At 45.3% G+C, this 17,987-nt stretch overlaps 1 protein-coding gene across 1 annotated transcript in view; it reads left to right on the forward strand.

The window, feature by feature from the left end:
* JPH3 (junctophilin 3) overlaps positions 1 to 17,987 on the forward strand; it is a 203,253-nt gene that overhangs the window by 176,417 nt on the left and 8,849 nt on the right. The window contains exon 4 of the mRNA XM_001366161.4: positions 1,284 to 2,185. Within this exon, the coding sequence (XP_001366198.1) occupies positions 1,284 to 2,185 (902 nt within the window). The remainder of the gene's footprint in view (positions 1 to 1,283; positions 2,186 to 17,987) is intronic.

Below are 17,987 nucleotides of genomic sequence, written 5' to 3' on the forward strand. Positions count from 1 at the left end.
TAATAAATAACTCCAATTCTTTCAGATTTTCTCAGAGAACCTTTTGCCAGCCTTTTAGTCTCCTTCCTAGTTTTCTTCTGTATCTTCTTCATCTCCTCTGTATTTTCCCAAGATGTGAATGAAGCCCAGAATGAGGATTTGATCCATGCTAAGGCGATGAGTGATCAGATAAGCTCTTGTTTTAGGTGTATATCCGCTACCTTATTAATGACAATCCTACATGGTCGATTCACCCATACCTTCGGCTCCACCATTGCTGTAAGACTCTTTTCAGGCTTAGTACAATTCTTGATGACCTATTTCTACATTATTCATGCCCATCCTCCTCAACTCCCAAATACAAAGACCACACACACACACACACACACACACACACACACACATCCATGGACAAAAGTAGATCCCTGGTAAGTTGGCTAAAGCATTCGCCAGTTCGAAGATTTAACATCCATTAGTGCAGTAGAGACTATGTAATCTTGGAGTCCAGAGGGGAGTCATCTGGTGGAGATTCTGGTTCTTGTATTATGATTAATCAGCTGTGTGGTCTTGACCAAATCATGTAACTTAATAGATTTTGAGTTAGAAGAGGCCTTGGAAATCATCTGGTCCCACCCCATCATTTGAAGACCAGGAGACTAGAGTTAAGAGGATGAAATCACTTGCCCAAGGACACATAACTAGCAACAGGATTAAACACACATACTCTTGACTATAAATCCAACATTTTCTCCTATTATGTGTATTCTGCACCTCAATTTCTTCATCTGTGAAATGGGCACAATAATACGGGACCTGCCTCCCTCATGGCATTATTGGAGGTGTCAAATGAATATGACAGATGGGTAAGTACTTTGAAGAATTGAAATTGTTCATATCAGTTTTAACTATTTTTCTTCTCTTTTCCTCTTAATAACTGATGGGTCAGAAAAAGGTGAACCATAGCTGTGGATGTCACTGATAATTCATTTCATGTCATTGTTTGGAGGTCAGGCAAGAGGCTCCAGCATAGAGAAAGGAGTAGAGAATGAGGCCATCATGGGATGTTGTGGCTTTTAATATGGGAAACCAACAAATGGGTTGTCACTAGAATCTTATCCTGACATCATCCTAGCTGAGTCCGTGTGACTTACTCTCTTCTTTGCCCCATTCCATCCTTGTTTCAAACCCTTTACAACCCTTTATCCTCTGAGTCTTCCTAAGACAAGACTATCCACTTAGGATCTCCCAGTGTTCTCTGGGCAACCTTGACCTTGTGTTTCTTCTTTATGTCCTCCTCTATAAAGGACTTGAATGTCAGAGGCCAAAGCGTCAGAATTCGAACGACGATATCGAGGTGATCTCCACAGGGACCCCATTGCAACAAGAGAGCCCTGAGCTGTACCGGAAAGGCACAACCCCTTCCGACCTCACCCCTGATGACAGCCCCCTCCAGAGCTTCCCTGCCAGTCCCTCCATCACGCCACCACCGATCCCTGCCTCCCGAAACAAGAGCGCCCACTTCTCCAGGCAGATCTCCGTGGATGAAGAGCGAGGTGGGGAGATCCAGATGTTGCTGGAGGGCCGGGGAGGGGACTACCTAAGACCCAACAGCTGGAGCGAGGAGAAGGTAGGGGGGGCAAGAGGGGTGCGGAGTGGTGCCCTGCGGAGCTGCCAGCCAGGGGATGACTACCGTGGCCGCAGCTCGGGTCACAAACATCCGCCAGGGAACCACAAGCCCCGGGAGAGGTGGGCAGATTCCCCCACCCCATTCTCATGGACTTCCCACCACCGCTCCAACAACCACAGCTCAGGGAGCACGAGGCTGCTGGAGTTGGATGAAAAGCTCAGCAACTATGAGATGGAGATGAAGCCCCTCATGAGGATGGATTCTTATATGCAAGAGGTTCACACCCAAAAAAGACACTATAGCAAAGCGGGCGCCTGCCGGAGCTTGGTGGAGGATCACCGCTCCGACGATCGGGGTTTCGGGGTGCAGAGACTGAGGTCCAAGTCCCAGAATAAGGAGAATTTTAGGCCGTCATCTTCTGCTGAACCCACAGTTCAAAAACTGGAAAATTTGCGGCTCGGGGACAAAGCCGAGCCCCGGCTGCTGAGATGGGACTTAACCTTCTCCCCACCCCAGAAATCCTTACCTGTTGCACTAGAATCTGATGAGGAAAATGGAGATGAGCTGAAGTCTAGTACGGTAAGTGAATATAGCTTGTCTCTTTTTCTTCAGCTTGGGGGAAGAGCCAGCCCTAAGGGAGTTCTCATGATGGTGGAGATCGGATTTAGAAGTAGAAGGGACCACAGAGAACAGCTAGTCCAAGCCCTCTCCCTTCATTTTACAGATGAAGACACTGAGGCACAGGGAAGGAAAGTGATTTGCCCAAGGTCACACAGGCTACCATAAGCTTTGGAGGCAGGATTTGAACCCAGGTGCTCAGACTCCAAGATCGAATGCTTTTTTTCCACGGTACCACATGGTCTCTCCATTAGCAGGGTCTTAGATTTGGGGGTCCTGGGTTCCTGGCTACCTTCATCATCCCTAGGCACGCTTCCTAACCTGGGATCCATCAAGTCTCCTTTCACCCTGCTGAGCCATCCTGCAAAGGTGGGCTGTGTCGATGAGATTGAGAAGGAGCCAGGGAAAGGAATCAATAAAGCATGGCAGCCCACTGGAGAGAAAGCATGTTGTTCTCACCAGGAGACTACTCACTGCTGAACTGCCTGAGCTGTGTATGAGTGGGCAATTTTGATAAATTATTAAGCACCAACTGTGTACGTGGCCTTAAGCTAGTGAATGGGGGGAGATGCGAAGTTTGGATAATGTACAGTTCCTGTCCTTCTTCAATTCAATTCAACAATTAATCAATAAGCATTTAATAGGAGCCTTCTAAATGCCAGGTGGTGTGCTAAAGGCTTGAGTAGATACAAAGACAAAAAAAAATGAATGAATGAATGAAATGGCCTCTTCCCTCAAGGTCCCAGCATCCTTTGGGGTGGGGGTGGGGGGAGAAAACATTAACAAATAGAAGCTCCTTTGGGGAGAGGGAACTAACAGTTGAGAGGGATCCATTAGTCGGTAAACATTGATGGAGTGCCTCCTCTGTGCCAGGCACTGGGCTAAGTGTTTGTGATACAAAGAAAGGCAAATGATAGTCTTACAATCTGACAAGAATGGAAGGGGCAGAGTCCTCTGGGGAATGAGGAATGATGGCGTCTAGGACATCAGCCAGGTGGGAAGATGGGAGATCAGGGAGGAGCTCTCTATCCTCTACTTTCTGCCTCTCTAATTACAGAGAGACCCTATCCCTGGACTAAGGGCAGGTGCTTCCGAGGAGCCAGGAGTTTCAGAGTTCTAATCTTGAAGGAAGGGCAAAGAAGGCTAGGAAGGCTTCTGGGAAGAAGAGTGTTCAGGCTATGTCTTGAGGGAGATGAGATTCTGTGAGGTTAAGGAGAGCGGGGAAATAGATTCCAGGCACGGGGATGGTCACAGCAAAGGCATAGATAGGAGAGGCGGATTTCTCTGAGGAGCCCCAGGAAGGCCAAACATTTATTAAGCACCTACAATATGCCAGACTAAAATCAGATACCCCTTGCCTTCAAGGAGATGATATTCTACTATGTATGAGGAAAAGACATCCCTAGCTGGCTATAAACACATAGGAATTGAGGTGGCATTAGCAATAGTGGGAATTAGGGACAACTTCTGGTAGGAAGGAGCTCTTGAGAGATGAGCCTTGAGGGGGTTCAAGAGGCAGAGGTAGGAAGGGGGAGCTCGTGGAGCTATGACATAGACAGAGATAACTGAGACATTGTGGTCTAGTGGAATGAGTGCTGGACTTGGAGTCAGAGGACCTGGGTTCCAATCCTTCCCTTGATGCTGTCTACCTGTGTGACTATGGGCAAGTCCCTTAGTTTCTCTGAGCCTCAGTTTCCTCATCTGTGAAATGGGGAATAATAATACTTGCACTACTTACCTCTCAGGCTTGTGCCGAAAGCACTTCACAAACCTTAAAACCCCATAGAAATGGGAGCTATTCTTCTCAAGTGTTCAGAGGATGCATGGATGCATTTGGCGTGGCCCTCCATAGGGCTCAGAGAGAGACCGAAGGTAAGTGGGTTGCTTTGCACATCAAATGGAGAAATAAGGAGGTGGGATGGCTTATCTATTGGTATAGAGTCTTGAAGGTAGTGGGATGGTTTTTACTTCAACTGGAGCAATAAAGAGATGGGATAACTTGTCCATTGTTATAGTCTCAAAGGTAGTGGGATACTTTCGAGCTCTACCAGGAAGAAATGGGAAGAGCATTTAATCTCATCGTGTTCCCTATATTCTTCTCAGGCTCAAGTATTAGCCCCATAAAATGTATCAGGATGTGGTATCTGGGGAAAAATGAGGATGACACATTGTCTTTGTTGGCCATCACACTGTGAAACAGGATATGACCCATTTGACAGATGAGGAGACTAAGGCTCAGACTTGCTTTTTGTTGAGAGGTTCCTAGACGAGACCTTTATAGATGCTCTAATCTCAGCCACCAGGGAGAGATTCTCCATTAGCTCTTTGGAGGACCATTAGCTGAAGTTCATCTGCAAACCCACAGGTTAGCCAGGAGATCTGTTGAATCCAGGAACAGGGTTTTCAAGGCTCAAAGGGATTAAGTGACCTGCTCAGAATCACAAAGCAAATGAGTCTCAGAGGCAGGATTTGAACCCAGGTCCTCACTGAAGGCCAACTTCTGAAGATCGAGGATCACAACTTCTAAATGTCTTTGCCCCTGCTGCCACCTACAACCATGGTTGCCCAGAATTTAACACTTTCATTTATCCAAAATAGCTGGGAACTAAAATGTTCTGACTGACTGAATATTTGGTTTAACTGAGAGATCACACATGGCTTACTCATCAAGTTTAAAATGCACTAAATACATACCCACTGATCACAACAGAACCTTCTTGGGTCCCGGGACACTCATAGTTGTCAAAGAATCCCAGGTCTATGGCTGGAAGGGATTTTAGATGTCATTTAATCCTTCCCCCTAATTTTGCTAATGAGTTAAGTGACTTTCCCAAGGTCACCCAGATACCGTAAGCATCAGGAATGGAATTCTAACCCCTAAGTCTTCTAGAGCCAATACTCCTTCTATTAGGCTTCCCATCATACAGAGGATAGGTGTTGTTTCAAGAAAGAGCAGAAATTTCCAGTCTTTGGGGAATTGTGAATTTCCTGGTCATTTAGATTCAAAATTCTATATAAATAGCATTTTGTATTTTACCCTAAGAATATAAAGTTTTCCCATTTGCCAAATACTAACTCAGGCTTACACTTGGATATAAAAGTTAGAACTAGGGGTGGCTGGGTGGCTCAGTGGATTGAGAGTCAGGCCTGGAGATGGGAGGTCCTAGGTTCAAATCTGGCCTCAGACACTTCCCAGCTGTATGACCCTGAGCAAGTCACTTGACCCCCATTGCCTAGCCCTTACCACTCTTCTGCCTTGGAGCCAATACACAGTATTGACTCCCAGATGGAAGGTGAGGGTTAAAAAAAAATTAAGAAATAAATAAATAAAAGTTAGAACTAAAGCTGAGTCTCCTGATTCCCATCAGGGAATTTCACACTCAGAACTAGGATTGGTGATTTATTTCCCTTTTATCTCTCAAGTCCCTTCCAGGTCAGACTTGCTGGGATGCCATGACTCTATTCCACTCCCAATTCCTTGGCTGTCCAGGCTGTACACAAGAAGAAAGCCGGGCCCTGTGTTCAAAGGGGAGGATAAGAGTTTTTAGACCCCTAAGATGTCAGGGCTGAAAGTGATCTTCACGATTATCTAGCTGGAGCCCTTCTCTTTGTAGCCCCCTCGGGAGAGGAGATGATTTTCTCCACGGCCACATGGTTAGTTAGATCTTATCCCTTTCAGGTGTCATGAGACAAGAGGTCTCTAGAGTCAGAAAGATCTGAGTTCAAATTTAGCCTTAAGCATTTACTCACTAGATGACCCTGGGCAAATCACTAAAACCTCTGTTAGCCTCAGTTTCCTTATCTGTAAAAATGAAGATCGTGATAGCACCTGCCTCCCAGGGATGTGGTGAGGATCAAACGAGATAATGTTGCTCAAGTGCTTTGCAAACCTTAAAGTCCTATATAAATCCTAGCAATTATTGGTATCATTGTCATTTAAGAGATTATGTTATACCTGTAATTACAATATTAAATTACAAATGAATTTTTATACATAAACATAATTCAATGTTTATATAATTACATATTTCCAAATAATGTATAATGTGTTAGCATACCATATTATGACATTATTATTATTGTCGTTATTAGCAATCCTAGTGTTCTTTCCACCATGTTGGTGGCCTCCTCCATAACCCATCTGAAATACATCTGTGTTCACCCAGTAGACAGCTAGATGTTGTAGGGAATAGAATGATAGACTTGGAATCAGGAAGACCTGAGTTCAAATTCTGCCAGACTTGTGATCTTGGGCTAGTCACTTAACCTTTTTTAGCCTCAGTTTCTTTATCTATAAAATGAGGCTAACGAAAGCACCTCCTTTACAGGGTTATTATGAGAATCAGATGAGTTACTCTATGTAAAGTGCTTTTCTGACATTAAAGTACTATGAAAATTCTAGCTATTATTATTATTATTGTGGTGGTGGTTGTCATCATTGTCAACATCATCATCATCATCATTATTATTGTATCAGTGGGAAACCTCCAGGTCCTGATGGGAAATTTTCATCTTCTATTCTTTCTGTTTCTGTCTCTTTCTCCCTTCTGAGACTCCCCTATGTCTCTCTCAGGAAGTCCCTCTTTAGAGGCCATCTGGGGGAATGAACATGTCTCATCTTCACAGAGATGGTGCTGCATCCATGAGATTTGTCCTGTCGCAAGGCAGACCTATTTTTGCTTCTACCTGAAGTTTCTATGACCATCTGTCATTCTTGCCAGTTGGCTGATTCTTAAAATATTCCCCCCCCCATATACTTACACATAAAGATGCCGCCTCCCCCCACCCCACAACACCTTCCCGTCCCCCTTTCCCCCTGCTGGGACCAAAATACCAGCTTCCACTTACAACTTTATTTTCCTCATCATAACAGCTAGGATATATATGTTCGTGAGATCGTGTGTCTCACTGTGTGGCTATTTTCAGACAAGCCTGATGATTGGCAGGGTGAAGGATGAAGAAATATGTTCTCTGTTTGGGTGTGGACTAACTTCTCATTTTCTTTAGGTCACTAAATTATGTATGAGCTTCTTAAGGTGGGAAAGTAGAAAGTGGAGATCAAGGAGATGCAGAGATCAAGGAGATGGTCTTGAAGCCATATAAACATTTAATAAGCACCTACTGTGTGCCAGGCTAAGTTCTGAGGATTAAAAAAAAAGGCAGAAGGTCATTTCTCCCCTTAAAGAGCTCAGAATTTAACAGGGGAAGACAGCATATAAAAAGAGCCTGGAAAGTTGTTGGAGGAAGAGAGTAGAGAGGGAGAGTGCATTGAAGTCTTTCAGCCAAATGGGAAATGTTAAGGTGACTGCCCCAGGTCCCCTCCTTTAGTGTAGGATCTGGGAAGGGGTCCCAGATGTCCACTGCCCACTCTCTCTAGCCAAATGAAAGGAGAGATCCCTCAGGGCAGGGGTTACTGAGGAGCTTTGAATTTAGGAATTGATGTCATCTTGCATGAAAACAAGACAATAATACAATCCAAAATGGTACCTACAGTCAGATCAGAGGATCAGGAAGTTATCTCTTCCAATATTCCTCCCTCATGGAAGGCATGGCTTAGGGATAAGAGGTTTGGTGGCAGATGCTAATTCCCTCTGAGAGCAGTGCTTACTATACCTAAGTAGGGTTGGGAATACCTATGTAGAAATGATCATTGAACCTATGGGAGCAAACAAGAATAACAAGGGAGAGAATATAGACAGAGAAGGCAGAGGACAAAGCAGCCCCAGTCTCTCTCCTAAAGTCCTGAACCACATCTCCAATTGCCTCCTGGGAATCTCCACACTCAAACGTTCAAAACCAAACTAGCCACCTTCCACCGAAACCAACCCTCCTCCAATCTTTCTCTGTCTCTGTCTGTCTCTCTGTCTCTGTCTGTCTCTCTGTCTCTGTCTCTCTGTCTGTCTCGCTCTGTCTCTGTCTGTCTGTCTGTCTCTCTCTCTCTGTCTGTCTGTCTCGCTCTGTCTCTATCTGTCTGTCTGTCTGTCTGTTTGTCTGTCTCTCTCTCTCTCCCTCTCTCCCTCCCCCCCCCCCCCAATCAGTATGGTGTATTGGTTCCATGGCAGAAGAGCTAGGCAATGAGGATTAAGTGACTTGCCCAGGGTCACACAGCTAGGAAGAATCTGAGTCCAAATTTGAACCCAGGACCTCCCATCTCCAGGCCTGGCTCTCTATCTACTGAGCCACCTGATCATCCCTAAAGAAACAATTTTGTAAAGACAGACAGTTAAGTTATTTCATGTATTTCTCACAACCATGCTGGGATGTAGTTGGTCCTATTATCCCCATTTTTATAGATAAGGAAATCGTCTGAGAGGGTGATGATAATGACATGATGATCCCATGCTTGCATCTTCTTTATGATTAGGTTCTGATCTCTAAGCTGAATGCTTAAATTTGGGGTCTGTGGTCCAATAAACTCCTCTCATCATAGGCAAATAAAATGAAAAACAGGGTTCAACAGCCCTGTTTCATTATAAAGTAGAGTTTTGTCCTACCCTTTTATTACAAAATCTATTCATCTGTAGACAGTCCAGAATGCGTGGACTAGGGGCGTGGGTCTTTACTGGAATATGAGATACATGTTTGTGTGTTTATCTTTGCATAAGGCAGACTCAAGTAAACAGACTTCCCAGCCACAGCAGCCCGTCCATCTCGGCAGCGACCTTTCTTTGTCCTCATAGAGAAGGCTGGGGCTGAAGCATTTCCTTCCATCAGGGGGTCCCTCCAGGCGCCTTCCCTCCCCTCACAATCCCATTGCAGTCACGTGGGGTTCCGACAGTGTCTTTCCTTGTCAGCAGACAAATCACTTTCCTGAGCCAGGCCAGGTTTTCCCCAGGGAGTATTGTCACCAAGAACCAGACCTGAGACCCTGTTTGTGAGCTCTGCAGCTGACAGGCAGGTCAGGCTGAAAGCATCCTGCCCTCGCTTCCCTCTGTGCCTTGGTGTTCCCAGGCGTGAGGTGGGGATAACCACTGAGACTACATGAAATGCATGCCCAGGGGGGTTAGCGCCAGAATTTCATTCCCAGGCTCTAGTGAGAAGAGGGTCTTTCTGAGGTGTGACTGTGTGGTTGCTCAATCATTTTCTTTTTCACTCTTTTGCTGAATGGAGCCCTGAGGAATAGTCCTTGGGGGGGCCCCAAGGAATTCACTGATGTGGTTTCCATGACACAGTCAACAAAGGAGCAACCTTGTTATGGGTCCTCATCACCTTAGGCTCACGTGTGCTTCCATCCCGGTGCGAATGGTCCCCAGCAAGTCCAGCAGCCCCATTTCATTATATAATCCAATTTTGTCATGGACGTTTATTACAAATCCCATCCAGCCAGGCCTTTGGTGACAGAATGAGTGAGATGGTTTTCTGCGGCACACTTTTCCCATTTCCAGCGAACATGGGGTGACAGTGGTTGGGATCAACATCTTTGGTCCTGTCCCAGTTCCTAGTATTGAACTTTCCCATCTGTACCATTTAACAGCCTCTCGAAAAGAATTTCTCAAGTCAGCCAAGTGATCGGCACATCTCTTAGGCAACTAGGTGGCACAGCAGGTAGAATGCTGGACCTGGATTCAGGAAGACCTAAGTTCAAATCAAGCCTCAGATACTTACTAGTTGTGTGACTCATGGCAAGTCATGTAAATACCTGTTTGCCTCAGTTTCCCACCCATATAATGGGAATAATAATAGTACCTGAAATAGTATACTGAAATTTTATATATATATATATATATATATATATATATATATATATAACTAAAATAATAGGTTTATTTTAAGATAAGGGAAGGAAGGGAAGGGAATTGGGTTGATCTATCTAAAAACTATAAATAACCTTTTCCCCAAAAAATCAAGTTGATAACCTATACTATTTAATACTTCTCTAGCTACAAATCTAATTCCTACAACTAGCTAAATTACCCCCCCCCTTAATTAATATAGAAAAGTGGTAAGGAATTGAAGGTAGCAGGAACAGCACTCAAAGGAAAGGTCTCACTGACAGATGGCACTTGGATGTCTTGAGCAGCTCTGTTGGAAATCACTCTCTCAGCCACAGGATACATACACAGGGACACAGGAACCAGCTGTTGGATAAGGGATACGGTCACAAGAGAGGGAGAGTCCAACTCAAGAGGTCCACCCAAGGAGCTACTCACTGTCACCCTTAGCTTCAACTGTCCCCCAAGGAAGAGCAACTCTGTCACTCTCCTAGAATTCTGGAACCTTCCTGGTTCTGCCTTGCAGCATTGCTCTTGCTCCTGCTAATTTCCCTGTAACATATCTAACTCCAAGGGTTGCTGCGAGGGTCAAGTTAGATCATATTAAGGCACTATCTAAATGTTAGCTATTATTCATTTGTTCTTATTATTGGGTAGACATAGGGCAATCTGACAATGGGTTTTCTGGGCTGATAGTAATAGCCAGCAGTTATATAGAGCTTTAAGGTTTGCACAAGTGCTTTAGAAATATCTCATTTGGTCCTCACCCCAACTTGGAGAGGTAGGTGTACTTATTATCCCCATTTTATAGTAGAGGAAACTGAGGCTGAGCAAGATTGCTTTGTCCTGGTTCATTGAGCTAGTAAAGTGACTTGGGCAGGACTTGAGTCTTCCTGACTCCAAGTACATTACTCTGTCCATTGAACCACCTACTTGGTCTGCTTGAAGTTGGCCATGGGTAGGAGGAAGCTAGAGATGCTGACTTTGCTGCCTGGCATTCTGCAGACATGTACTTTAAGAGCTCAAGAACAGAAATCAGCTCCATTCACATGGAATTGCCTAGGAAAAGGTGGTCTATGTGGATATTATCACTCTGGAAAACCAGAAAGAATCAGATGAGGGGATGATTAGAAGAAGGTAAGCACAGCCACAGGTCCATTGGGGCTCTACCCATTTCTACCTTAGCCCCAACTTTTTGGGGAAGCTAAATGACTTCATGATCCCAGATCCATTCAGGAGAAATCATTTTTGCTCTCCATGCCTCTGCCCACTTAAGGCTGAGGAGTTGGCTTGGGTGTCTAAAGCCTCCTGTCACCCAGACCTCAAGTCTCCTTTTGAGAAGGACCTTGTTTGCTCAGTTTCCTCATCTGTAAAATGATCTGGAGAAGGAAATGGCAAACCACTCCCCTATATTTGCAAGAAAATCCCAAATGGGCTCACACAGAGTCAGAATCGATTGAACAACACATGGTGAATGTCTTTGGGGTTGGGAAGAGGCCAGGTACTCATCCCAATGTTAGATAGTGACTTGGGTGTGGAACATTGCCAGTGCTTTGAAAACCACCATGGCCCCTCCATTCCTCCCCCCCAGAAAAGGCTCAGCTATGCTCAGTAGCCATTGGGACTGTAACCAGTCAAGTCAGAACAACAACTGCTTACAATTCGTTATTGCTTTAAAATGTGCAAATTTCTCTATAAACATTATCTCGTTTGCATCTCACCATAATCTTATTGATATTATTCTCCCCATTTTGTGGATAAGGAAACAGAGGCTGAATATCTAGCCCAATGGGTCCCATGGCTGTTGAGTATCAGTAACAGGATTCTTCCTATCTCCAAGTGTACCTCTCAATCCCTTGCACCCCTCCAGATACTTCTTATGTATGATTAATTTAGAGAGATCAAGACTGGATGAAAAACCAAGAGATTTCAGGTATTCCTGTTGTGGGGGGCTAGAGAATAACTCTTGGTCCAGGGAGGGAGCCTTTTCAAAAATGACAGACTCTGGTGGAAACCCTTTAAAGATAGACTTATTTAGGTTGAATGGTTGGGAAGCGGTGTACAGGATCAACTGCCTTCCTGAACAGAGAAAAATTCAGGATTTTTATATCCTAAAGGGATGGGGTCTAAGTGACTTGGAAAGGAAATATGGGGAGGGGGATAAACAATGGGAACAAACAAGTGGGACAAGCAAGGGAGAATAGGTAACAGAATAGGTGCCTTTGGTTCTGGGGGCTTAAACATAAACATACATTGTTTATGACATCCTGATCATAAAAGTGGGCAAGTTATCCATCTTGAGAAACATAAGGATGTTTGAGATCACAAGTGATGTTTATGTAGGGATCATAAAGGTGGGTAAGTTATCTGGAGAAACCTAATGTGTTTGGGATGTAGACATGAGGTATCCCCTCATGCTCAGATCCTTATCTTAAGGCTAATTTAAATACATCCAAAGCTTAGAGGTAGAGGATCCTATGTTTGTTCAACTGCCAGCCCTGCAAGATGAATTCCTCAAATAATGTTTGGCCTTTGGTATCTAGGAATTTGGGGTGTACTGGGGGACCCTGGTGCCCACCACACTTCTACTTAGCAGTGAACCTGTTTCTCCAGGTCATTTGGAGATCTCTGGTAATTGTTGTGGATGGGGATAGAATGAAAACATCTCCCTTCTTTGACAGTTAGCAATAACTTATTGGAAGCAGGCTACTTGCAATTCCTAGTTTTCTCTCTTATCATGCCACCTTGAGCAGATCACCACTTCAAAACCTGAGTTTTCCCACCTGTTAATTGAGAATAACAGGCTCCCTTTTATGGACTTATTATTAATTATGTCAGGGAGGGGAAGGGAGGCTTTAAAACCTCAGTTTTGGAAGAGAGAGATTCCTAATTGGGGGATTCGAGAGCACCTTCGAAAGAGAAAAGGGAAATTTGTATCTTAGGAGATTCCTATCAAGGAGTGAAGAAAAATGTATGAATATAATGGAGAAGGTGCCAATCACTGTGCTAAATGCTTTATAGATATTATCTATTAAAAAACAACTTCTTACTTTCTGTCCTTGTAACAAGTCTAAGACTGGAGGACAAGGGACAAGGACATATGGGATTCAGTGACTTTGCTAGGGTCACACAGCTAGGAAGTGCCTGAGGCCATATTTACAGATATTATCTCAGGTGACATTTATCCAGCAGCATAATATGTACAAAGTACTTTATATGCATTATCTTGTTTGATGAATGAATATAAATGATGAATAGTAAAGACTTTATTAAGCACATACTATGTGCCAGATACTATACTAAGAGCTGAAGATACAAATACGAGAAGGAAGGAAACAAGCACATATTAAATAAGCCAGTGTGTCGGGCACTTTACAAATATCTCATTTATTCTTCACAGTAACCCTGGGGGTAGGTAGTATATTCCCATTTTACAGATGGCAAAACTGAAGACAAAGGTTAAAGGATTTGTCCAAAGTCACACAGCTATTAAGTATCTGAGGCTCAATTAGAACACAGATCTTCTGGACTCCAGAGCCAGTGCTCTATGCACTGGGCCACCTCCCTGTCTCTTGATAATCTCTACCTTCAAGTAACTTAAATTCTAATAGGGGAAGACAACACACAAAGGGAAATTAGCAGGGGGAATGAAGTTCAAATGCTCTTATTATCCCTATTTTAGGGAAGCAAAAATTGGAAAGGAGAGTGTTTAAGTGACTTCCTTGGGGCCACAAGGCTCCATCTATATGTACTAAGCAGAACAACCCCCTCATTTAAATGCAATCAGTTATTCAGAAAAGCCTCTGGTAGACTCAGGGGTCCCTGCTACCCACTGCACAGTCCAAATCATCAGGGTGCTGCTCCGGGATTAGTGGAATGGTGGAGAGAGCACTAACCCATGAGTCAGAGGTCCTGAGCTTCCAAGCCTCCCTCTGTGTGGTCTTCCACAAATCCCACTCCATGGGTTCCAGAATCCCCAGTTTAATGGCTGCAATTTGTAGAGCCCTTTAGGACAAGACCTTGTATGTGCAAGGGCCCTGGTCTCTCAGGACCTCCCTTCAGTCTCCCTGGATTTCAGCACCTGGACAGCGAACAGATTCCAGGAGGTGATTCAGATTCCCTTAGGTGGCTCCCAGGCCCCTTCCAGCTCTAGATTTAGGGTCCTAGTCAGGAGGGCCCAGGAGGGGCTGGGGGACCATTCCCTTTCCTCAGGCAGGATCCTATTCCCTCAGGGTAGGGTGGATCAGCTTTCACCCTGAGGATGGGCAGGCTGGAGCTGCTGCTTTCGGGCAGTGCGCTTCCTCTTTTGGGAGCCCAAAGCAAAGGCTTGGAGAAATGACCAGGCGTAGACCAAAGGGCTCAGACCAGATGGCTCAGAATTGCTGAGTTTGGTTTCAGCTCAAGAGGTTGCCGGGCAGGAAGAAAGGTTGGAGAATTGGAAGCTTCAGAAGCGTCCTGGAACACAAGCAGCCAGAGCCACATTTACCAATCCAGAGCAGCTACCTGGCTGCTGGGAGAGCACCAGAGAAATCCTGCCATGTGGTTGGCTCCCCTGACCTTGTTGCTATGCGACCACATAAGCCTTTCCCTCAAGCTCCAAGGCTAGGGAGACAGCTTTCCCATCGTCCCCCCCCCCCTTCCTTCCCTCCATCCTGCTCAGCCCTCCCCCCCATCCACCCCAAGTGAACTGAGTCTGTGAGCTCCAAAGGACCAGTGTGGAGGTTTCTTTAAAATAGATCAGAGGGATGAGACAGCGACAGATGGAAAATGCTGCCTGGCTACATGGCCTCTGCTGCAGAGCTTGTGCCCTAGGGCCTGAGCAGAAGAGATGTAGCACCAGACTGGGAGACTCCTGATCCCCTCCAGTGTAGGCTGACTATAGTGGTACCTGGAATGTTTCTCGTCAGGCTCCAGGCAGAAGAGACCCAGGACCAGAGTGAGAGACTCCCGATCCCCTCCAAACTAGGCTGGGTATGAAGATACCTAGAATGCTTCAGGCTCCAGGCAGAAGAGATCTAGGACCAGACTAGGAGACTCGTGATCCCTTCCAGGCTAGGCTGGGTATAGCAACACCTAGGTTCCTCATCAGGCTCTGGGCAGAAGAGACCCAGGACCACACTGAGAGACTCCTGATCCCCTCTAGTCTAGGCTGACTATAGTGATACCTGGAACAGTTCTCATCAGGCCCCAGGCTTTGAGCAGAAGAGACCCAGGACCAGACTGGGAGATTCCTGATCCCCTCTAGTATAAGCTGGGTATGGTGATACCTAGGTTTCTTGTCAGGCTCTAGGCTCTGGGCAGAAGAGACCCAGGACCACAAGTGAGAGACTCCTGATCCCCTCCAATGTAGGCTGGCTATAGCAACACCTAGAATGTTTCTCGTCAGGCCCCAGACCCTGGCAGGATCTAGCACCAGACTGGGAGATTCCTGGCCCCCTCTAGTGTAAATTGGGTATAGTGATGTCTAGAATGGTTCTCATCAGGCTCCAGGTTCTGGGCAAAAGAACCTACTAGTCTAGGAGCTTCTTGTGCCCCTTCAGACCTGATGAGATATAATAATACATGCCACTTTCCTCATGAAGAGGTGTATGCCTTTACTGTACATCTCAAGGCCTCAGTCTTGCAGATTTGGGCGCAATTTAGAGCATGCTCTAACCTTTCCTTTATGTCTGGTTAAAAGAAAATTCATATGTAAAATATATAAAACCAGTATGATTTTATAAAAATAAATTGCTCTGTTTTAAACAGAGCAATTAAAAACAAAGTGCCAAACCCTTAGCTAAAATAGAAGTTCAACAGAATAGGTTGCTGTGCCTCAGTTTACCTCCTCTTATCTACAGAGCTGGGAAAGGAAGTGGAAGGAATGGGATTCTCCCAATTCCTGCACACAGAAGCTGGGGCTGCAGCCAGCCTGGGGTATGTCTGTTCTTTGCTGCAGCTTGCACACATCGAGCTCTCCTGGTTTTGATTCAAGGAGATATGGGGGTCAGTCTCTTCCAGGAGAGAGTGGCTTCTGCACACCATCCTGACAACTTGGTCCTAGGATGCCAGGCTGGGCCCTTCTCCCCTCCAGATCTTGTAGCTATTTTTCCTGAGGAAACCTCTAGCCTGATTTCACATGGTGGGTCCCTCATCCAGACAGTTCTGGGAAGAGTGGGCAGGGGCTCCTGCCCTTTCCTCTCTTCTTCTCCTCTTCCTCCTCCTCCCCCCCATCCCCTCTGTCGTTAGCATTCCTGTCCAATGCAGTCCACTCTGCCGACCAGGCTGGCTGGAGGGGCTGGCGTGTGCATGCTGCTGCGGCTTCTGAGGAATCTCACTGCAGGTTTCCCATCACACCAAGGTGCGGCAGTGACACTGATTGGTTTCAGACAAATTTTGCCCAACAACAGCAAATGTGGATGAGGAGAAGCTGCTATTAGACATCCCTGGGCTGGAGGAGGCCATGATAAAGAGAGTATTGGGAATGAATGTGGCCCCAGAGACCAACTGATCCTGTGCCAAGGGCTGATGGTTTGGATGATAGCATCACAAAATCAGCAAGCCAGGACTCAGGGAAGAATCTGAAGGGGGAAATGCCAAAAAGCCGAGTGACAGAAGACCACTTCGATTTTAGCTTAGTTTGAAATTTTAAGGTTTGCAAAACTCTAATAATAGCCATCATTTACATAGTGCTTTAAGGTCTGCAAATCTCTTTACAAAAAAGGTTCTATGCTGAGAGGTAGGTGCTATTATCAACTTCATTTTACAGATGAGGAAACTGAGGCAGGTGATGGTGAAGTGGCTTGCTCAGGGCCACAGAGCTAGTACATAACTGAGATCAGACTTGAACTCAGTAGATTCACAGCCCTGGATAAAGCCCCAAATCTGGAGCCAGGAAAACCTAATTTCAAATCCTCCCTCTGACACTATCTGATCTTAAGCAAGTCACCCACCTGCCTCAATTTCCTCAAATGTAAAATGGGGGTACTGAGGATAACTACCTCCCAGCCTCACTGTGAGAATCAAATCAGAGATTATTTGCAAACCTTCTAGTGCTACATAAATACTGGCTTCTATTATTATCTCATTTGATGCTCGTAACAGCCCTGTGGGGTAGGTGCTGTTATCCCCATTTGACAGAAGAGGAAACCAAGGCAGACCAAGATGAAATGATTTGCCCATTAGGGACACACAGGAAGAGTCTGAGGTAGGCTTTGAACGTGGGTCTTCCTGACTCCAAATCCAGCTTTATCCATGGTTTTTTTTTTAAACCTTTATCTTCTGTTTCAGAATCCATACTAAGTACTAGTTCCAAGGCAGAAGAGTGGTAAGGGCTAGGCAATAGGGGTTAAGTAACTTGCTCAAGAATCACAGAGCTAGGAAGTGTCTGTGACCAGTTTTGAACCCAGGACCTCCCCTCTCTAGTTCTGGGTCTCTAGAGTCACCCAGCTGCCCCCATCTTTGGCTTCTGAATAGCAGAAGGGTAGAGTAGACAAGCAGTGCCCAGCAATTAGCCTCTAAGCCTACAAAATGCATCAATGGGAAGATGCTTTATATGAGAAAGAAGTGTATGCGTATGATCTCGAGGAAATAAGATTCTTTTTTAAAAAATCTTTATCCTTCTGTCTTAGAATCAATACTGTCTATTGGTTCCATATACTGATTGGTTCCAATACTGAACTATTGGTTCCAAGACAGACGGTGGTAAGGGCTAAACAATGGGGGTTAAGTGACTTTCCCAGGGTCACAGCTGGGAAGTGTCTGAGGCCAGATTTGAACCTAGGATCTTCCGTCTCTAGGCTTGGCTCTCAATACACTGAGCCACCCAGCTGCCCCCAAGATTCTTTATTTGTACAGGGCTGTGTGGCATTGAATTTTAAGGGTTCAAGACCTCCTAGGGGGTGAGGTCTCCTAGAATAGGGGACAGCACGGACAACATGGTTCATTCTGATTTGACCACTAACAAGGACCTCCACCATGGTGGCTTTTATTTCCTAAGGGGTACCCAGAAGTTCAAGTTCAGGCTATCAAGGCAGTAAGTAGTTCTGCAATCCATTATTTCAGGTAGAAAA

Source organism: Monodelphis domestica, chromosome 1 (genome assembly GCF_027887165.1).
Source record: "Monodelphis domestica isolate mMonDom1 chromosome 1, mMonDom1.pri, whole genome shotgun sequence".
Taxonomy (NCBI): domain Eukaryota; kingdom Metazoa; phylum Chordata; class Mammalia; order Didelphimorphia; family Didelphidae; genus Monodelphis; species Monodelphis domestica.